This window comes from Macrosteles quadrilineatus, unplaced genomic scaffold (genome assembly GCF_028750875.1).
Source record: "Macrosteles quadrilineatus isolate MER2022 unplaced genomic scaffold, UCM_ALF_1.0 Scaffold_1__1_contigs__length_201487025, whole genome shotgun sequence".
NCBI lineage: Eukaryota > Metazoa > Arthropoda > Insecta > Hemiptera > Cicadellidae > Macrosteles > Macrosteles quadrilineatus.
Window position 1 is genome coordinate 166,247,211 of NW_026542594.1, and position 23,228 is coordinate 166,270,438.

Genomic DNA, 23,228 nt, shown 5'->3' on the forward strand with positions numbered 1-23,228 from the left:
GGTACTAAGAAATAACACGGGAACTTTGAAGGTCACTGGGGCAGAGCCCTGATGGAATTTCAAAAATGTTTTGTTTGATGGCAAATCTACGTTCCACGACCTCCAACGACACATTAATCATGGTGATTAGATGTGTAGCAGCTTCAACACAATTATCACAAAATGTGTGTTCGCCTATTAAATATATAGATAATTGAGTGAAAATTTAAAAACGTACGTTTTCATGTCCCTGGCCTTTTACTTCGTAGATACTGGATTTGTAGTTTATTATTATGTGTTTTAATATTTTTTGGGACGGGGGCAACACGTTACACACATTTATTTGGTTTTAAATAGGTTCTAGGTATTTTTTTCGTATTTTTAAAGTCTCAAAATTCACGACCATGACGTGTCCCTAGGGTACATTTTCCAACTTTCACGCTGTTTTTAGACTAATTATTCATGCCGAAATATATAAAGCCATATTTTTATGTCATCAATGGTTATTAAACTTACAAAAAAGGAGCATATTATAATTTTATTGTCATTGCAAACTGACTACCATGACAAAATAAGTCTGTCCCTCGATTTGGCGTCACGACCATTTGGGAAAAATTTTCAACTTTGGAGCCCGACAGTGGCAAGCCTGGCGTCGATGGAGTCAGTTGGTTTGAGAGACTAGTTCGGGGTGTACGTCAGGATTGTAGTGCCGGTCGTTTCGAGTTGAAAGAAGGAATTACAAGATTAATAAAGGAAAGATTGTGTTTTTTGTAATTTTGGTGTGTCCATGACCGTACGTAGTCATTCGATGAAGTAGACATGGTGTTAATTTTTGTTTATAAGATATTTCAATTGCTAGATTAACCTAGAAGTCCACTTTGTATCCTCGAACATGAGGTGCAGGGCTACCGCCAGAACAGAGCCAAATAACACGTAATTTCACGACCAAAGTTTCACGACCATCGCGGGTTTTTTCACGACCAATCCAGTCTTATGGATTATAGTGTGTTTGGTCGTGACAATAACTTTAATATAATTGTGAATTGAACAGTTTAGTTCAATTGAAACACATATTTTTATTATAACTAACAGTATAATTGAAGGATTGCCTAGAAAGATTTAAATTATCCCAGACAATTCACGACCGTACCGCTTGTCCCTGACCATCACGTTTATGATTTCTATCATAACAATTTCAAAAATTAAAATATCGTCATATTTCAATGTTTTATACACAAAAGAAGCACACCTCTATACAAACATAACGATTTTTCGGGTCTCAGGTAAGTTGTTTCGTAGTTATACAAACTTAAAAAGATTTTATTGGCTTTATTTCAATTTTTTGAGTTTTTTTATTTTTTTCTGGAAAGACCAAATATACTAAAAGCTTAGTGACCTTTTTATTGTATAATGGTCATAAAAGTAAATTAGTTTATAGCAAAACATAGTTATAAAAATAATATTAACCATTTTTAATATTCATTTAAACGTCCGTTATGGTCGTGACAGGCTTTTGTGTTTTTCCACTAAAGATGCTCTTTTAAAAAATAACTACCAAAGATATTGCGTTACCATGGACATTTTATGAAACTTCAAATGTTAATGAAATAAAAAAAATAATAAAAGTTTTGAAAAAAGGGGAAAAAAATTTGCAAAGTGCTTTTTCTGAAAACGTACGTTTTTAAATTTGCACTCAATTTCAAACCCGTTACAGTGAAGAGCCCTAGAATTACCCTGTCGAATGATGGGAGGGGGCAGGCCGGCAGGCGGGAGTGGCAAAGCTGATTGCACCCCATAGGGTGCACTATTAACCCTAAGCCCTGCCCTATGTCCTGTACCTTGGAATCTCCTATTTCTATGAAGCATAAGAAACTCTAAACTTGTATACCCAGCCTAAATTGAACTTTTTATAGGAACTGGTGGAAAGTTAAAGTTCACGCTTGCCCAGTTTATGACATACTACTCTCTTATTCTTTAATTTATTGAACCTCGAATAACAAAACTCCAATGAGTGGTTGTACAGTAAATTCAACATTAACACATCCATGTGTTCAGATCTAGATTATTTGTTAAGGTCGCATATTTCGATCCTCCTCTGGCATCAGAATTATAGACAGTACTTTTATGGTCCTTTAGTTGGATATATGAAAAACCTTTTGGATTTAACCAATAGAATAACCAACGCAGTTTAAAGTATCATACCTAACCTAAAACGTGTATAGTGTTTTAATTACTAATTTATTATTTATAGTAATACACAAAATAACTGTATCACTGCTCTCAGGGTATAATATTTCTTTATTTCATCTCCAAGCAAAGCTTGGTCCCAAGGAACTAGTACGCGTGATGGGTGTCTTCTACCATAGATAAAACATACTCCTCTATGTTTTATCTATGCTTCTACCATGGCCGCCTTTAACTCCAGGCCGCGGCCTGTAGTTAAAAAAGGCGGCCGTGCTTCTACACAAGACGTATCGCCTTGTCTTCTACATAAGGTGTAAACTAAATAAAGAAAAAACTTAAATTGCAGCTTGAATGAATAGGATACGACGATGGCAATCGCTCCTAAGTGTACTTCAACTTCAAAGCTGCTTGGTCAACATATTTAAACCTACCTACCAATCAAGAAAAAAAGTATCTGGCGCTTTGCTTGACTGCTGGTGCAAAACAGAACAGATCCTATCCAATAGCAATTTAGCGATCTGCAAACTCAAACTGCAACTCTGTAATCTGTCAATCTTAGGTTAGGTTATAAAAAAAATTCTTTCAGTTTTACAGTTTTCTAACTCACAAGCAGGAAATCAAACCAATGCAAGTAAAGTGCAACTGCAAATCAAATCGCAAACATTTGACTTAACTTTGTCTTGGTGGTGACTAACATAGGTTATCTATCAAGAAGATAAACTCTTTGTCCAAGTTAGGTCCACTTAGTAAAAATGTGGTAAGTAAGCTATTTTATGAAAATTGAACTGAAACAAACATTTTCACAAAACAAAAACTGTTCACTTAAGTTAGGTACGTCTTAGGAAATAGGCTATTTATTTATTTTAACTTCCAGTGGTCTAGAACCAATTTACAATGGTATAAAATGATGACTTAATCTCACTTAAAAAAAAAAAAACATTAGGCTACATACAAATACATAGGCCTAGGCTATATAAGTTATATATTTTTAAATTACATGCATTTACAAGTAGAATCAATTGGTCCAAATCTTATGAATTGGCTAATTGCTTAAATCTTATTAAGTGAATGCTAGTCCTAGGCCTAGCCTAGTTTTAAGACAAGCCTATCACTATTATACAATTTAAGTTTTAAACTTAAAAGGAAATATGCTTGAGCTAAGCTGACATAGGCCTTATTTATATATATAGGCCTAACCTATTTTGATTCTGCTAGGTTACCAAACATACTTAATGATCCACACTACAAACGCCTCGGCCTAAGCCTGGGAAGTACATTTGCAAATTAATTACTACACAGAGGATACACGTCCGTTAGATTAGACCTAGGTAGGATATGCTTTGAACAAGACTGCATACTAAGCTAGGTCTAGTTACCTAGCCTGTAATGGCCCCATACATTGTCACTATATTAGTTAATTTGTTCAATATACCTAGCCTAGGTGTACAAAATTGGCGTACACCGAGTAGATAAACTGGCAGACTGACAGGATATTGCCCAATAACACCCGTACACAGTTCAATATTTTTGTAAGATTGTGTAGACCTAATACTTAATTTTCAAACTATTGTAGGCCCTACCTAGTCAATATATTGCACAATCTTATTTTTGCCTTCAATATAGCCCATACACGTTAAATAGTTTTGACCGTGTATGGGGCTCTTTTATAATACCTAGTTTAAGCTTCCACAACCTTAACTCTTCGTAAATTGTAATACCCTTCACAGGAGTTTCCTCTTTGTTAAAATATTTGTATTCTTATCTGTCACATAACTTATGGGACTGGGACCATTGTCGGAACATTGAATAAGTTGAATTATCCGATCAGCAAACGGCCAAATGATTTGTTTGACTGACATTTATTGTGTGGAATAATGAAGTTTTAAAATGTAGGCCTACGGTATTAACAATCTTTAGTTTGGGAAAAAATTTTATGAACTAGGCCCTAATGCAATACAAAAACAACTCTATAGTACGAGGGTCGTCTCAAAAGTAAGTTACACATTTGTTTTAAATAACAGCGTCGAGCGCTAGAAAGCTGGGAGTCGCGGATAATTTTCGTCTGGATGTAGTGGCAACACTGTAAACATCGCGGCCGCCTACGGCACTCGCCCCTCCAGTATCGCTCCGGCCATCATGGAGACACCATTTGTTCCCACCGCCGATTGTGAAATCCGTGCAGTAATTAGATTTTTGACTGCAAAGAATAAAAATGCAAGTGAAATTCATCGAGAATTGTGCAGTGTTTATGGTGAAAATGTGATGTCTAGGCCAATGGTTTCCCACTGGCGTCAATCGTTTATTGATGGACGAAAATCGTTACACGATGAACAACGAAATGGCCGCCCGTCCACTTCCCGCGCTTCGACTGTTGTTGAAGATGTCCGCAAGGTCATTGACACCGACCGGCGCTTGACATGGGATGAAATCATTACACAGCTTCCTCCAAATGTTGAAATTAGTCGTGCGTCGCTTCACAGAATCATTTTGAACGATCTCAGTTTGTCAAAAGTCTGTGCAAGATGGGTGCCACGCCTCCTTTCAGAAAGGCATAAGGAGCAGAGGGTTGATGCTGCTCTCCAGTTCCAACAATTTTTTGATGATGAGGGAGATGGCCTATTCAACAGGATAGTAACCGGGGACGAGACTTGGGTGCACATTTGTACGCCCGAAAGCAAGCGGCAGAGCATGGTGTGGAAGAGAAAGGACGAGCCTACTCCAAAAAAGGCAAAAGTCGTCGAATCAGCTGGCAAGGTCATGGCAACGGTCTTTTGGGACTCTAAGGGAGCATTGTTGATTGATTACCTGCCAAGGGGGGGAAACAAACACAGCTGAACGTTATTGTGAAGTGCTACGTAAGCTGAGAAGGGCGATACAGAACAATAGGAGGGGAAAGTTGACCAAAACAGTGTTTTTGTTTCACGACAATGCTCGCCCACACACCGCCCGTCAAACACAAGACCTTCTGGAATCCTTCCGATGGGATGTTTTCGGCCATCCACCTTAGCCTACTCTCCTGACTTGGCTCCGAGTGATTTTCATCTCTTCCCGGAGTTGAAGCGGCATTTAGGCGGGAAGCGCTTTGAAAACGAAGACACTGAAACGGGAGGTGGAACAATGGCTAACCAAAATGGCGGCAGAGTGGTATGATGCTGGACTTAAAAAAACTGTTGCCACGTTATCAAAAATGCCTTGAAAAAGATGGCGACTACGTAGAAAAATAGTCTATGTATGTATCTTTTAAAATAACTTATACCCTTTTCAAATCAAATTTGGCTTTTTTATTTACTTTGGAAATAGGTGTAACTTACTTTTGAGACGACCCTTGTAAATACATGATCTCAACAATTATAAAATTAATATTAATTTAAAGAATAACAACATTTGACATATAGATTGGATATATGTATATATGTAGATATATGGATATACGTGATTTGACATAGACAATCACGGAGGAAGGTTATCACCCTGTGACTGTGACTGCAGCAGATGTTTAATATTTTGCCATGATCGCAGGAGACAATAATACTTTTTCCGAGGAGACCGTGGGAGACGTTTCAATATTATGATATAATCATGGGAAATAAGGCTTTATTTATTCACAATCAGTCCTAAGGTCCATGATGCTTACAGTTGTTGGCTTTTTAGGATCACAACTAAACTTTTGTTTTTGCAGGTAGGTAATAAAACAATATTAATATGGAGGTACAACCAGATGAACCTAATAACGCTGTTGACAATGAACAGCATACCAAGGCCCAAGAGTTTAAAACCTCAGGAAATGAAAAATACAACAAAAATAATTTCAAGGGAGCAATAGCGGATTATCAAAAAGGTAGGTACTGAATTAATTAATCATAGTCCTATTGTGTTTACTGTATTGTGTTAATTTTATGGTGAGGGGGGGGGGGAGTTTTATCGAAGGTGTTTCCTCCTAGATAGTATTATCTAAGTATTATCTAGTATTATCTCTAATTTATAACTCTGAAATTTAGAAATTTACTACAAATACATTTTCGTGGAGGAAGGGTTAGTATGTGGCTCCCAATGTGTATGTCACTCACTCTGATAATGACAAAACTTAATCAGTAAACATACAAAAATTATGGAATACTAATAAAAGTTGTAATAATAAAATAGTCAGGCCTTTTTATTGGAAACTATAAACGATTACTGTATGACATGATGTTATTGCCAATGAGTGAAAAGGCATTGAATTGCTTTGAAAGTCCATTTAATTCTCGTTAAAAAAAGCCACTTTACATAGGTACCTATAGAAAAGATTATGGAACCAAAATTAAGTAGGCCTATACAAAATAGTTGTTGCAGCAGTAGCTAGCCTACTTTTAATCTTGTAACGATTAGGCTAACTCAGCTTAATAATAATTTAAAATCTAAATTTAAAGAAAATTGTTTTTGTGAAGTATTAGCCACTATACTCTTTTATTACTCTTTTATTTATTGACATCAGTTTGACGTTACAAGTGGCATTGTCAGACAAATGGAGTTTTAAGTGCTTTCATCATATTAAGAATATAGCATGGAATGTATTAGGTTGCTAGCTAAACAATCTATATCCAGTAATAAAAAGGTCATTGTACAAAGAATATTACTCAGTAGACCTACCTAGAGAAAATAAAATCTATAGAGTTATACAGGCTAGGTACTTTAAGTTTGTTAGTAAGGTGTTTTAAATGTCAAATGTTCACAGTATATTGACCATAATCTATAACATTTTGCAAATCATGTTTGGATTGTTATATTGGTTGAGAAACGAAATTTCAGAGCTTATAGAATTAATTTTGGTTTTGGTTTTGAGCCAAGGTTAGTAATGAAAAAGTTAATGCTATAAAATAGGTTTATTAGTCTTACTTAGGTTACTTAGTACTTTGAAAGTAAGTACAACTTTTATTAGAAAAATACCACTCAATTTATTTATGGTTCTTGTGATCTACATATACTAATTTAGCCAAAATATTTTGTCAGTACAAATTAAATTGAAGTCTACTATTTGTCAATTTATTCATAGGTTTGATGCATGAGCCAAATAACCCAGAGCTTCATGCTAATTTATCTGCAGCTTATATCAAACTTGAAAAGTATATTGAGGCTGAAGAACATGCAATATTTACAATTCATTTGAGACCAAATTTTTACAAGGTAAGTTCATAGTAATTTTATTATGATGCTGATGCACTATTAAAAGTAGCTTATTTACTTTGTCAGGTTGTTTAACAGTACCTACATTAATGACCATTCTACTCTTATAACAAAATTTATGTGGTTTTGGATTTAGCAGGTTTCCAAATCTCAAGCTATAAAATAATTCCAAGTAGGCCCCTAACTTACATTTATTTATAGATAAACTTTCAACTCCCTAAGGTTTACAAGTAGGTCCTAAATGAAAAAGTACCTTCACGCTCAAAATGCTATTAAACATAAAATCCAAGCAATAGTGTACATTGCTTGCGTTGACAACTTTCAGAAATGTCTTTGAAGTCCTTGAGACAATTCCATGGTTTTTAACAAGCTCTTCTTACATAAGGAATATAAATAAAACTATGATGGACTTTCATATTTACACAGTGGAGCCTCGATAACAAGACCTTTGATAACAAGTCACTCTTGTTAACAGGCATTTTCATTTGCCCTTTTATTGAAAAAGACTTAGCAGCCTATTTTTATTTGATCATCACCATGAGAGGCTAGGTTTTACCGTAATTAATCATGTAATTTTTTGTTTTTAAGATAAGCATACTGTAGTTTGTTTGGGCGTATACTTGTACGGAGAGTTAAGGTAAAAATTTAAACACAGAAAACAGTTTCAGAATATCTATAAGAACTGAGAAGATGGGAATTTAAGAAATCTAAAATGACCTTAATAAAACTGTTTTCCAGGGTATGTCTCCACAGGCAAGTGTGTTTAAGTTATCACAAAAATGGTTTTTTTCATAAGTCAAATATAGCTTATTTTATATAGGCTTTGCTAAAATATTTCAAGCTACGGCAGCTCTAAAATCAGCTTTGAATGTGTAACTAATTTAAAGATTCCATTCTCCCACGTTCTTTTTGGGTCACTAAAAAGTTACTTCAAGAGAGTATGTAAAAGAAAGTAAACAGGACACTTCTCACTTTTGAGGTGAAAAAAAAAATAGTGGAAGAAAGAGGAGAATCAATAGACATGCAAATGATGGTAAAGCTAGGAGATACTTTTTTTGTCCTAGGACGCTAGGCACGAGCCCGGGTTTGTTTTTCACATTCAGGCTAGAACTACGGGTTGTGGCATTATCACTTAGATAAAATCCATATGGCGGGATAATGCTGGTAGAGACTAGGTGTTCTAATTGTTAATACGCATGTTGGTATAAATATTCTTTACACATGATCCTTAAAAAGCAGATTGGTGTGTTTGATTATTTTCTAGGGCTACATGAGAGCCGCCAAAGCTGATCATGGCAAAGGTATGACTAGACTGGCTCTCAAACGTCTCAGTCAAGGCCTCTCTAACGTCGTAGATCCCAACGGTCTCAAGGAACTAAACAGGCTGAAAAATCAGTACACTGCGTACTTATCATGTAAGCTATTACATACATGGTACCTAAAATATTCACTTATAACTAAGTTATTAACAAGGTTTCCAAAAGATAACACTATACCAACTACTGTATGTTGTTTTCACTAGCATTGATGATCAAATAACTTAACCTCTTGACTCCCGAGTAAGCTAGGTCATGCAACTTTTCCCAGCCCGGGTTTGTTCTGCTAATTTTCAGACCTTTTATTACAAAATTTTTAAAAATTAAGAACTAAGAAAACATACTTAAATATATATATAGTTTGTTCAGAATAACATGTTTGTTCAGAACAATAAAATTACAAAATAAATTTATAATATATAATAAAAAAAGTTTTTGGTAAAAAATTCAAAATTTCCAAACTAAACTATCATAAAAAATAGTTATGTGTCCTCCGAGTGTTATGTGTCGAAAAATCGACACAACACACTTTGTGTAGTGTTTTGTGTCGATTTTTCGACTCACAAACACTGTTTACGGCGAAGGCTCTATGACTGGCAAAATCGGATTGAACTGGATCGAGTTAGGTATCGTTTTATTTGGCAGATTCAAAGCTTTCTCCCAAGGTCTGTCTCTAAGCGCTCTTTTTTCTCGAGCCGATCATAATTGTAGCAGACAGCTGACGTGCGTATTTGTAAACAGCTTGGTTAACCTTGCACCGATGACTGATGTGTTTTATTACGTTTATCATTGTTTTAGTGTTAAAAATCAAAAGTAGTGATATACGTGGTGCATTATAAGAAGATTTAAGTGATTTTGAAGGGCTGGTTGATGATCCTGAAGAAGTAGGTAGTGATATTGATGTAAATTATCAGCCAGATTCCTAGCTATGGTTAGGCTATGCATTCTTAGCTAAATGCCTCATAAAATTTAGAACAAAGTGGCTATTTTCAAATATTTATAGGCCTATAATTTATACAATTTCATTTAGCGCAAACTTATTTTTTTGAAAATTTTCCAAAATATTTTGTTTACCTAAAAAATGTGTTTGAAACAAATGTTCCTTATGTTTTATGTATAATATTGAAGCCCATGATTTTCCAAACAAAATGGTATATAGAACAGTATAATTAACATTGTTTTTAAGCTTCTCAGATCCGTTTTAATAAAACCTTGCAAATGCGCAAAAAATAGGCAAACAGGCTAAAACTAAGGACACTCGGAGGGTTAACTCATTATATACATTTTGTAGGAATTTTTTTTCCTACATATACGTCATGTACTATCAATATTTATTGTGTCATCACGTGAAATATAATCACCGGGGAATCAGGTTTTGAGGTTATACCAACATCATCCACTGTTAGGCCCAACCCTTCATCACCATCACTGGACTGAACACTAATATTGTCATTGTAATAATCCACTCCTGATATATCACTCAACCTTTAACAACCTTAACACAAGTCTAACCTTTGGCTACAAACCAAGCTTACAGTTATAAGCGGTATCAGCAATCTGACACATACTCTCTCCCATTAGCTTGTCAACATGCTTTATCATCAAGAGTAAGAAGTAGAGGTGGAAGTAACTACAGGTTGTCCACCAACCAGGAAATCCGGGAAAACTGGGAATTGTACTTAATTTTTTACCGTCCATGAAATGTATGGAATTGTCCTTAAATGTCAGACTATGTCCTTAAATAGTTTTATGGACCATTTTAAGTAGGGCATAACAAGTCACCATTGGGCAATAATTTTATTGTAGGAGCACATAAAAGGTTTATCAGATATTTGTTTTTATTTTCATAATTTATTTACTAGAGAAATAATTATGCAATTAAAAAACCATTAGCAGTCTCAAACACATTAATATTTTATCACGACAATCAAGTGTCAAGTCAAGTACTTCCAAGAACCGTTGACTCAGTAGCTTAGCTCATAAAAGTTGTATCTCTTTTATTCCTTTACAACTTCTTTATTTATTACTAGGGTAATTATTATTAGATCCTAAATCTATTTTATCATGGAAATAACAAATAACAGTTTTGTTTGTTTGGTTTCAGTACAAAGCAACAGCGAGAGAGAGATGGAGTTTGATTCAGATGTAAGTATGTTTATTGTAACGTAAACAGCAAGGTTATGTAAAGATTTGTATTGTTAAAATCTCAACATTTACACATTGACAACATACATGAAACTTATATCAAGTTTAACTTTTAGCAGTTTTCTCTAGTTTAACTTACATAGATAATTGTTGGTAAAAATAAAAATTAAGTAAAACGTTATCTTCTACCCCTTTTGTTCTCAAAGTAATTATTAATATTTACAATCATTTTATTTAAATCAATGTAGTTGTCTCTTACTAAGAAAATTTTTTTTGTATGTTTTTCAAATAATTTAACATTTGATTCTGGTTTAGACGTACCAGAGTGAAGATGAGGAAGATGAGGGACTATCAACAGATGAGGACAGTGGAGATGACCAGCCACTACCAGCCATTAATGGTCTTGAGCCTCCTAAGTCTCAGATACTTCCCCCAGTTCAACCAGCCGTCTCCAGCCTCAAGCCACTTCCCTCCTCATATACTCCTGAAACGCCAGTTCAACCTTCTCCACTTCCTGTACCCGTACTTTCAGAGGATGTGCCTGGTAAGCATGAGACTGACAAGACCACTGCTGATCCATCTAATGATAAGTCTACTGCTGATCCATCAACTAATAGGACTACTGCTGATCCATCAACTGATAAGTCCACTACTGATCCATCAACTGATAAGTCCACTACTGATCCATCAACTGATAAGTCTACTGTTAACTCTCAAGAACAACCAGAGAAACAGGCTGAACCCATAACAACAGAAGACAAAGTTGATACAAGTGTAAGTTCTAAGGTACATGTCAATTATTCAATTCAATTCAATTCAATTAGTTTATTCACGGCAGAAGCCATTGTACAATAATACCATTACATACGGGAGATAACAAGCAATAATAAATACTAAATAATACAATAGGTGAACACAAGATGCATAAGAATAGTAATACTACTAAATAGAACATACAAAATTAGTGTGTTACATGTCGAACCGGTTGTATCAAAATTGTCCACTAATCAAGGTACTAAACCTCATGTATTCCATTACTTTATTGAACACAAAATATAAACAAAAATTTGTACAAAGAAAAGTACAGTCTACTCTTGATAGTTAAAACATTTGATAAATCAAAATCTTACTAATATTATAAATGTGAAAGTTTGTGTGTTTGTTTGTTTGTTTGAAGTTCAATCACGCATTAACTACTGAACGGATTTGGCTGAAATTTGGCATGATGATAGCTCACATTCCCGATTAACATATAGGCATATCCTTTTCTCAAAAATCCTTTCGGGCTCCGCCCCAGTGGCTCTGTAGTTCCCCATGTTAACCTTATGAGTATTCAAATTTAATGAGAATTAAAGAATTTAGTCAGCTGTTTCAACTAAAAAAGTTGTTTCTATGATATGCGAAAGCATTAAAAAGTTATAAGATTTACCAACAGGGTGCAGCACTATTATTTTTTCCCATTTATGAAAACAGCTAATTTGATCTAAGCAGCAACAAAAAACTGTGATACGCAATGAGAACTGTCAAAGTAGGATTGTTTACAATTGTGTTTATGTTTTTAATTTCATGAATTATTTATGATGATATTTTGTGAATTTTAAAAATTTATTTTCTCTATTGTTTAGGATAAGTGGTAGAACATTATGGCTATACAGTTGAACCTCTATAAGACGAATTTCAAGGGGTACGGGAAAAATTCGTACTATAGAGGTATTCTTAATAAAGAGGGTCGTTTTATCGAGGTTTAATGCTGCTGTTATTCTTCTTATAGAGGTTTCTCCTCGCTCCAAGGTTTCTCCAAACAATGGCTGAGGAAGGAGGAGGGATGGGTGGGGGTTTCACGTTGAGACAAGCTTCTGTTTGTTTTGAAAACTACGTACTATGGAGGTTAAGATTATGATAAATTCGTCTTATAGAGGTCAAGTTCGTCTTGTAGAGGTTTTGTCCTAAGAATATTCGTTGTATAGAGGTTAGTCAGTCCTAGCCCATGTCACAAACAAATTCGTCTTATGGGGGTTTTTAACTTAATTACTACGTTGTATAGAGGTTTTTTAGCATTGACCTATATGAAAGTGTCAAGGGGATTAAAAAAAATTCGTCTTATCGAGGCATTCGTTTTATCGAGGTTCGTACAAACGAGGTTCAACTGTAGTAGATGTGTATTACTATAGTATACCGTAATTTTAAAGATAAAATTGTACCAAACTGTGTCCTGCCCCATTCCAGACGCAAAGCTTGAGTATAATAACTGCAATAAGCATTTTATACTCGATGCCAACCCCGTACGAAGGACGGGTACTCAGCTAGTATCCGATAATTCAAAATAAAAGTTCAGTCAGTAGGGAAGATCTTGACATTTCAAAATTCAAAATTTGACCATGCATTTCAAAAAGCATACTCTCGGTATTTCTAACTCCGAGCAGAGAGCAGGCCGATTTGGAACATGCAGTACCGGTAATTCAAAATTTCGTCAGAAGAACTCTATATTTATACCTGTCATAAAAAGAAACTGTACATGCTGTTAGGTTCAGTAGCTTTTGTGTCTATTTAGAGCAGTAATGGAATAATCTTTTTGTTGGCAGTGAGTTCTGCCTTTGTCTCATATGAAAAGCCACAGGGGTTTTGAAGGCATTCAGTCATTCTCTGTGAATATCGGTAAAAAAGGGTTTGGATGACTGCTTATTTGCTCAATTAGTGGCTAGTTAGTATTAATGAGTAAGGATATAAAACGCTAAAATCGTAAAATTATCTTGATTCTTGACAATTGTTTGGTTCTCAACAATGTAAAAAAAATAGTGAGAGAAAGAGGAAAATCAATCGATAATCGACATACACATGGCAGTGCTGGGAGCGACTTGGTGTCCTAAATAGTCAATTTACATAATGTTATAAATATTCAAAACACACAACCCTTAAATGTACATTGGTGTGATTATTTTTCAGGACTACATGAGAGATGCCAAAGCTGATCATGGAAAATGGTTGAAAAGACAAGAAGGTCTCAAGGAACTGACCAGGCTGGGAAATCAGTACTCTGCATATTTATCATGTAAGTGGACGTAATCTATTACAGTACGGTACGCGGTGTAAATATTCCCTTTTAAACTTTAGTATTATAAACTTAAGTATGATAAGGTATTATAAATGATAGCACCACACCATGTTATTTTAAAAGCATTGATAATGATAAATTATGACAAAAACAGTTCTTATCACACCAACAATGCTCATTAATTATAAAAATAGTTCAACGTGATTGTTTGACACCCTACAATAGATATTTTTCAACAATGTTTATGTATGTTCCTGAATCAAAAATGAAAGAACATTGAATAGGTAGTTATTTTAACTCTTTTTCTTTTACTTATTACATAAATACATAGGCCCTAAATTAAGATTTTACTGCGTATTATATACAATTTTGATGAAACTAGAAACACCACCACTAGCTAACCAAAAACTATTATAGCATTATTAACTTCCACAAAACACGTGTTGAGCTTCAAATATGAAACATCATATCATCACTATTTCTCAAACCTGTGATTACTAATACAGCAATATGTAGGCTACTTTACTAAAGTATGTCATGAACTACAAATTTAGCAGACATCATTAACAACAAGGCCGTAGCCAGGAAAAACTTTTGGGGGGGGGGTCTGGTTAGTGGCGGTTGTATCATGGGGCCCCGAGAAAGAAGGGGGGTCTGTGGGTCCTCACCCAGGAAAACGTTGAATTCAAAACAATTGGGCCCCCTACGTCAATAGAAGATTCCCGCAAACTGCATATTTCTATCTATTGCGGTTTTTACATAAATAAAGATGCAAGTTTTTAAAAAAAACACCCTGTATATATGTAAGGTTGTGATTTTTTAAATCTTGCATGATCACTCTTTTGTTGGTTTCAGCACAGAGCAACAGTGAGAAAGGGACAGAGTTAGATCCAGATGTAAGTATGTTAACTGTAACGTAATTAGCAAGATAATGTGGAGATTTATATTGCCAGAACTTTAACATTAGAATTTGAAAGAGCTTACCGTCATATATTTTCTAATCATGTTCATGGCCATATCGGCCTATTATGTATATTTTGATGAAAATGTTAAAGTTTTGCTTTAGAAAATTACAACAGCGAATTCACTGATTGTTTAGTAACCCTTTGAGTGCCGCCACGTCTCGCTCTGAGACGCACCATTGTCGTAGCTTAACCCTTCCCGGACGAGCGAAATCGTGACATAGGACTGAGCCGACCCCTCGCACCGCCCCCAGACGAACAACTATTGGAAGCATGCCCCCCATAGTGACAGTGCGAGTGGCCGCCCCACATCCCTAACAAAAATGAAAGGCCGTGGGTGAATATGAATAAACAAACAGTAGTCAACAAAGCCTATATATTTACAAAAAAATCAACAAATAACAAAACATCCATCCAAAGAATTTCTTTAAATAATCTTTCTCAAAAATTTAATTTAAAAGATGATTTTAGGTTTACCCTTCTAAACTTACAAGAACTGGTACCAGTAACAAATAAATTAGGCCTAACAATAAATAAATTAAAAGATGGTAAAAACTGTAAATTTTGTTTTAAACTTTTAAAAATTCAACAATTAAATAAATAACAATTAGGCTACTATAAAATAAATAACGAATAATAGATTTTGGGGCCCCTTCAAATAGCGGTATTTCTCTTAAAGCTCATGAAAATGTTCATAAAGGTTCAGGTAATATTTAACAAATAACACTTGCGGCTTTGGCACACTCATAGTCCTTCCTGGTGGTAGGCGGTGGTGTTAGAAGGGCGGAAGGTTGCTTGAAGGTCCCCGGAGAAACAGGGCCGTTGGCAGCCCAAGGAGGAGGAAGGTGGAGAGTTCCCCCAGGCGACCCTCTCCGAGGACGACATCCGCAGAACTAACCCTCCCATCCGGGACCTCATCTGACGTCTGGCAAACCGTTTAATTACATGTCAAAAGAATTAGGTTTGTAAGAAGCACAGTAAAAAGTGACTAGATGTTAACCGATGCAAATATAACATTACAAACACCAAACTTGACATGAAACGATGACAGTCGCTGTTCTTCTGCCGAAAATGTGCTCGGCAGCGGAAAAATAGCCCCGGGGTCTGCAGGACTGCTGCCAGACCCAAACTGAACGAGTTCCGGCGCAAAGCCAGTACTCGTACTATACAAAAAACACTGAGGCGTGACATTGGTGGGACGCTTGGTGGGCATGTCACGGCTCAACCTCCCCCCCCAAAGGAGGACTTCCTCTCCAAAAAAAAAAGAAAAACAACCTCTCCCAATTCTAGAAGATCTCAACACCACAGATCAACTCAAGTGTCTGAAGTGGGGAACGCCAAAAGTCTTTCAACTGGAGGGACTACTCACCCCCAGGGTTTGCACTGGCCAGTGCTGGAAAATTGACTAGGGAAAAATCTTCAGCAGCGCACAAGGGACAGAAGAGGTGATCAAGCTCTCTGGCCCAGTGCACTTCCCACTCAGACACAAGAGTAAAGAAAGATGACCTACGGAATTGTTCCCCGGAAAGGCTTCAGATGAGAAATGTGAGCCCTCCGGAAAACTTCTCCAGTCTGCGGATCTCCCAGCCGCACGGAGACAGGAGTCAAGAACTTCAAGATGCGGTGGGGACCTGACCACCGATGAGACAACTTAGCGGCTCTCTTGTCCACGGCCGAACTGACCGGATGAGCCTTACAGAAAACCAAATCCCCCACCTGGAAAGGATTGTCCAACCGACCTCGATTGTGCTTCCTCCGTACCAATTCCCTAGCTCTGATCAAGTTCCTCCTAGCCGCCTGCCAAGTTGCCTTGACATTGGCCGCACCAGGGGGTGGCAGAAGGTCGCCAATTTTCCACACATTTGCCAAGGGATTATTGGGTGGATAGCCCAACAACAGCTCGAAAGGGACCGCCTTGTGACTCTCATGGTGTGCAGTATTGAAAGCAAATTGAATCCAAGGAAGTTCCTGATCCCAGGTGGTCTGCTTGTCAGCATGAAAAGCTATGAGAGCGGATCGAAGATTTCTGTTGAACCTCTCAGCATGGGAAGGCTGTGGATAGTAAGGAGAAGTGGTCACATGGCGGATACCGTGCCCAAAGCACATTCTTTTGAAAAGGTGAGACACGAACTGAGTTCCGTTGTCGGAAACAATGGTGGCGGGTATTCCAAAGTGTTGGAACAAATGGGTACGAAGTGCCTGCACGGTGAGCTGTGCAGTGGCGTTCCTCAAAGGAAAAAGCCAACAAAACTTGGAGAAGGCATCCACACAAACAAGCAAGAATTTGTTTCCTGACTTGCTACGTGGGAGAGGCCCTACATAGTCTATGAAAACCTTCTCCAAAGGTCTCTCCGCCACCTCAGATGACAACAACCCATACTTGGTATTCTGAGCAGGCTTGCTTAGCGAGCATGTTTGACAAGAACGTACTCGTGCCGCAATGTCCCTGTCCATACCCTTCCAGATGAACATGTCCCTAACCTTTGCAATGGTCTTGTGAATCCCTAAGTGCCCACCCACAGGGGAAGAGTGAAAGTACGCAAAGACCATGGGTACAAGAAGACTAGGCAGCACAACCTTGGATTTACCCCGCTGTCGGTCTCGACAACAAAGGGCACCCTGGGACAGAAAATACGGGGGGTGGGCTCCCCCATTTTGAAGCTCACCAATGATCTTAGCCAGCTCGGGATCTTTTAACTGATGTGGGATGAACTCAGAAAAGGCGAGGGGAAACTCCAGGAGCACGGCACACCCTGTGTGCTCCTCCTGATCAGAAGGTTGGTCGTCAGGTGAATGGTACATCCTGGATAAAGTGTCAGCAATCACATTCTGCGTGCCTCGAACATGTTGCACTTGGAATTTGAGGGAAGATATTTGGACCACCCAACGACCAATTTTCCCAAGCTGGCGAGGATGTGCAAGGAGCCACGAGAGCGCTTGGTTGTCTGTTTCCAGCAAAAACTCTTTGTGTTCCAAAAAACGTCTGAACTTATTCACTCCAAACACGACAGCCAAACACTCTAACTCATACACAGAAGAGCTTTTCTTTTCGCATGGGTTCAAAGTGCGTGAGGCATACGCAATTGGCTGCCTAACACCATCTACCTCTTGAGACAACACAGCCGCAATTGCGACGGAGGAAGCATCGGTTTGCAAAACAAACTTTTGACTGAAATCTGGCATCGCCAAGACCGGAGGTTGCATGATAGCTTCTTTCAGAAGATCAAAAGACATCTGTTGTGCTTCACCCCAAACAAACTTGGCGCCCTTCTTCCGAAGCTCATTGAGAGGAGCCGCCAACTCAGCCACATTGGGGATGAAGCGCCGGTAGAAACCCACCATTCCAATGAAACGGGCAATGCCTTTGACATCTCGGGGAGGAGGAAACTCCCTGATAGCCTGGGTTCTAGCCGGATCGATACAGACACCTCGAGATGATACTAGATGACCTAGGAAAGAAATCTCAGCCTGAGCAAAACTAACTTTCTCGGGATTTACGGTAAGGCCAGCCCTAAGCAACCTATTCATGACTTCCTCAAGATGAACCAGATGGTCTTCAAAGCTCTCACTGTACACCAAAAGATCGTCAAGATAGTTGAACACAAATTTGAACTTGACGTCATGGAAGATGGAGTCCAGAAGTCTGGTGAGGGTCTGGGCCCCCACAGCTAGGCCCATGGGAACACGTGTGAACTGGTACAAGTTCCACGGAACGCAGAAGGCAGTGAGAGGTCGAGATTCAGGTTTCAAAGGAATCTGATGGTAAGCCTGGTTCAAATCAAACACGGAAAAATACTTGGCCTTACCGAACCAATCGAACGCAGAGTGCAAATCAGGGAGAGGGACAGAGTCAATTTCAATCTGAGCATTCAACTTGCGATAATCTAGAACCATTCGAGACTTGCCATTTGGCTTAGGAACTAGAAAAGCTGGACTTGCGTAACTTGAGCGAGAAGGCTCAATTACCCCATTTTCAAGAAGCTCATTGATGATTCCACGGAGTGTTTCCATCTTGGGTGGAGCAAGTTTGTAAGGATGAGAACGAACTGGACGGGTGTCAGTCAAACGGATTTCGTACTCCAAAAGATTGGTGACTCCAAGCTTTGGCGTCAGCACCTCAGGAAAACGAGAACACAACGTTCTGATAGCTTCAGCCTCACCAGGAGTCAGATGCCCTAATAGATCAACCTTTGGTTTGCTGGGTGTCTCAGGCTCGACCACAGCTGCACCATCCACCATTTCATCCGCGAAAGGAATGAGCACCCGTCTTGCGAAACGAAAGAAGCACTGGCCTCTGCCTAAATCCAAAATCAGGCCACAATGCTTAATGAAATCCGCTCCCAAAATGACAGGAATGCAAAGGTCCTTGGCTACCCAAAAACTCCACACCCAAGAAAAATGTGCAATCTTGAATTTCAAACGGGCTTCATAGATGATGGGAAGTGGGGATTTCGATGCAGTCCAGCAGATGTGGGTACTTCGCTCAACTTGCTTGATTAGCCCAGAAGATTTTAGGTTTTCAAACAGGGAAAGGGAAATGAGACAACGGGCTGACCCAGAATCCACAAGGGCCTTCTGCACCGTTTTACCTAAGAAGATGTTGAGTCGTGGGCAAGTTGAGCGCGCCGCTTTCACTCCCATGCATGCAAGCTCCCTCATACCCCGCGACAGAGGCTCCCCAAAACCAGCACTCCCAGAAGGGGCAGTACTCACAGAAACCAAATTCCCGCTGACTTTCTCCAAAACAGCTTTCTCACAGGGCGGTTTAGGCAAACTTTCCCCTTGTGAGCTACTTAGGTTTTTGGACAAAGTCGCAAGATTAACCCTCTGACGACACACTCGTCTCATGTGACCTGTTTGACCACAGCCAAAGCAAACAATAGGATGCCTCTGTCTCTGCGGTGTTTCAGGACCTTGACCCACGGAAGCTACAACGGGATGGAGAACAGTCTGGGGAAGATGCCCCGAAACATGCTCCCTCTGACAATCAGCGTCTTGAACGCTCCGTGAAAGGATGACCAACCTATCCAGGTCTGCAAAAGAAGAAGGCTTTGGACCGCTCCTCAGGCTTCAACCCCTGCAAGACAATGTCCACCAGTTGGTTTTCAGGGTTGCCCAGCCGTAGGACACGCCACACGCCACAAATGTCACCCACATACTGACTGAGAGTTTCATCAAATTTTTGAGGTCGAAACACTCTCTCAACCTTCAATCTCTCCATGACCCTGAAGGGGACAAAGAGCTCAAGCACTTCACTGTGAAAATTGTCAAAATTTACTCCCCGTTTCAAACAATCTAACAATTTGTCACCAAGAGGTCTCAGGCAGAGTGGAACCAGCAGTTCCAACACTACTGAGTCCTCCATGCCTGGGAACTCCTTCAGGTGCAACACCTTTCCCAAAAACTCTAACAAAGGTTCCACCTCTAAACCATCAACTGGGCGAATGTCGCTCAAAACCCCAGCAATGGGATTGGGCAGTGGAGCAAACAAACCCATTTTGCTTTCAGTCAGTCGGTCTACCTTCAAAACACACACAAAAATTTTTTTTTACAACGAACAATTCACAAACTTAACTAACTAAAGGCTCTGGACTGAAATGCCTACAGTCAGATGAGGTCCCAAACAGAAGAACCTGCCCATACACACCGCCTAAGCCACCAAAACAAAAAAAAACACGGACTTACACTCACCACATACACACATACATACATACACTAAACAACAACACCTAACATTTGTGTGACGAGGTAAACACACACACACAGTTTCAATTTTGGGTTTGGCCATGCTTTTGACACTCTTGCTCCCAAAGGATGCAAGTCATTAACCAGATTCCACCCGGTGACTCGGCCAAGGGCGAGCTCCTAATAAAAAAACTTCAACAGTGTGCTTACCCCACCACGACAACATTTCTTCAAAAAATTCCTAAGACTGCCAGACCAGCATCACCCAAAAATCAAATCCAACCACGGCCCTTCGTGGATAGAGCACAAAAAACCACGCTCTGCTACCATCTGAGCCGACCCCTCGCACCGCCCCCAGACGAACAACTATTGGAAGCATGCCCCCCATAGTGACAGTGCGAGTGGCCGCCCCACATCCCTAACAAAAATGAAAGGCCGTGGGTGAATATGAATAAACAAACAGTAGTCAACAAAGCCTATATATTTACAAAAAAATCAACAAATAACAAAACATCCATCCAAAGAATTTCTTTAAATAATCTTTCTCAAAAATTTAATTTAAAAGATGATTTTAGGTTTACCCTTCTAAACTTACAAGAACTGGTACCAGTAACAAATAAATTAGGCCTAACAATAAATAAATTAAAAGATGGTAAAAACTGTAAATTTTGTTTTAAACTTTTAAAAATTCAACAATTAAATAAATAACAATTAGGCTACTATAAAATAAATAACGAATAATAGATTTTGGGGCCCCTTCAAATAGCGGTATTTCTCTTAAAGCTCATGAAAATGTTCATAAAGGTTCAGGTAATATTTAACAAATAACACTTGCGGCTTTGGCACACTCATAGTCCTTCCTGGTGGTAGGCGGTGGTGTTAGAAGGGCGGAAGGTTGCTTGAAGGTCCCCGGAGAAACAGGGCCGTTGGCAGCCCAAGGAGGAGGAAGGTGGAGAGTTCCCCCAGGCGACCCTCTCCGAGGACGACATCCGCAGAACTAACCCTCCCATCCGGGACCTCATCTGACGTCTGGCAAACCGTTTAATTACATGTCAAAAGAATTAGGTTTGTAAGAAGCACAGTAAAAAGTGACTAGATGTTAACCGATGCAAATATAACATTACAAACACCAAACTTGACATGAAACGATGACAGTCGCTGTTCTTCTGCCGAAAATGTGCTCGGCAGCGGAAAAATAGCCCCGGGGTCTGCAGGACTGCTGCCAGACCCAAACTGAACGAGTTCCGGCGCAAAGCCAGTACTCGTACTATACAAAAAACACTGAGGCGTGACATTGGTGGGACGCTTGGTGGGCATGTCACGGCTCAGGACGGGCAAAAATCATAGGAAAAAATAAAAATTAATTTCCTTTTTTTGTGTTTTATTATACGAATATACATAAAATAAACACAATGGAACACTTCATACTGTCCAAATAATTTTTTACTCGTTTTTATTTGAAAAAAAATTATGCGGATATATCCGCTCCCCGTCCGCAGATGAGTAGAAAAGCTGCGGATATATCCGCCACCCGTCTTTGAAGATATGACTATGACAACGTTAGGTAATAAATAAAGAACAATATGTTGTTGCGTTGTTTATTATATAAAACTGTTTCAAGAAAATAACACTTCAAGAAAAAGTTGAACTACAATTTCAGTTTTCAAAAAGTTACAAAATCATTTTACGGGGTTTACAAGGTGCCTGTAAATAGTCCATTCTTATAAAACAAGAAAAAATAACAATAATTTCAGTTTTCAAAAGGTTACAAAATCATTTTACGGAGTTTACAAGGTGCCTGTAAATAGTCCATTCTTCTAAAAATAGTCTTTTTGGGTGTGGTACACCTCAAAACATGTGTCTGGATGTAAGTACGGTTTTTCGTCACATGTTTTACAAAAGTACACAGTTTCCTTACGAACTTTGTTCTTTGCACAAACATGACATCTGAAGGACCCCTTCGGTGATTTGCCCATAACATGGAGTTTTCCGTTCAGCCGTTGAATATCATTTTTCGGTCGTCATGGTCGTCTTCTTGTAAAATTGCAGGTCTCCTGAACGTAGTCTCTTACTAAATCTTCCACAAGGCTAAGTCTAAACTGTTTGTGAGACATTGCTACTCTGTTGTTGTCTTCTTGCAAGGATTTATATAGAATATAAGAGTTTATAGTAGACACTTCAAGGAGCCAAAAGAAAAGTTTGCGATACCATTTTTTAGTACGCCTCATAAACTGATAACTAGATATCATGTGGTCAGCACGATCAACTCCACCCATGTGTTTAGTGTAATCTAAGACAACATCAGGCTTTAGAACAGGAGGTTTATTTGGCCACTTGCTGGGCTTCTCTGTCATCTCATTCCGGCTTATTTTGTGTTTGGTTGTAAGCATAGTTACCACTCTTTTGTCCTTCCAATAAATAACACCCAAGTCTTTGTTTCTTCGTGCTTCTACATCACCACAATTGAGCGGTTTGCTTAGTGTTGGCATTTCCTTTCTATTATTCATAACCGTTCCCGTAACAAACATATTTTTCTTCAGCAACTCTTTAGCCAGTTCAGGGCTATTGTAGTAACGGTCGACGTATACATGGTGACCAGATGGAGGGTCCAGGGGATCTTTTACTAAAGAATCGCAGAGTTGTAGAACAGTATTTGTTGTTTTCAAAAGCTCATCCTCGTTACCATCACTTTTACCGTAATATGGGCTAAAACTGTAAATATACCCATTCAGAGCATCAGAA

At 38.5% G+C, this 23,228-nt stretch overlaps 2 protein-coding genes across 7 annotated transcripts in view; both read left to right on the top strand.

Moving 5' to 3' along the window:
- Positions 1 to 2,768: 2,768 nt before the first annotated feature.
- Positions 2,769 to 23,228, top strand: part of LOC128989075 (uncharacterized) — an 84,403-nt gene continuing 63,943 nt past the window's right edge. Inside the window, exons 1-8 of one of the 6 annotated variants that reach the window (XM_054410966.1) lie at positions 2,769 to 2,920; positions 5,843 to 6,001; positions 7,196 to 7,326; positions 8,591 to 8,741; positions 10,747 to 10,787; positions 11,103 to 11,573; positions 13,731 to 13,836; positions 14,695 to 14,735. In XM_054410966.1, coding sequence (XP_054266941.1) covers positions 5,866 to 6,001; positions 7,196 to 7,326; positions 8,591 to 8,741; positions 10,747 to 10,787; positions 11,103 to 11,573; positions 13,731 to 13,836; positions 14,695 to 14,735 — 1,077 coding nt within the window. In that variant the 5' untranslated portion in view covers positions 2,769 to 2,920; positions 5,843 to 5,865. Of the gene's footprint in view, positions 2,925 to 5,842; positions 6,002 to 7,195; positions 7,327 to 8,590; positions 8,742 to 10,746; positions 10,788 to 11,102; positions 11,574 to 13,730; positions 13,837 to 14,694; positions 14,736 to 23,228 lie in introns of all 6 variants that reach the window. The other 5 variants (XM_054410949.1, XM_054410934.1, XM_054410956.1 and 2 more) reach the window with 5 other exon arrangements.
- On the top strand, positions 4,438 to 4,998 carry LOC129002391 (histone-lysine N-methyltransferase SETMAR-like). Its single transcript, XM_054430148.1, has one exon. It carries the CDS (start codon positions 4,438 to 4,440, stop codon positions 4,996 to 4,998), a length of 561 nt encoding a protein of 186 aa, XP_054286123.1.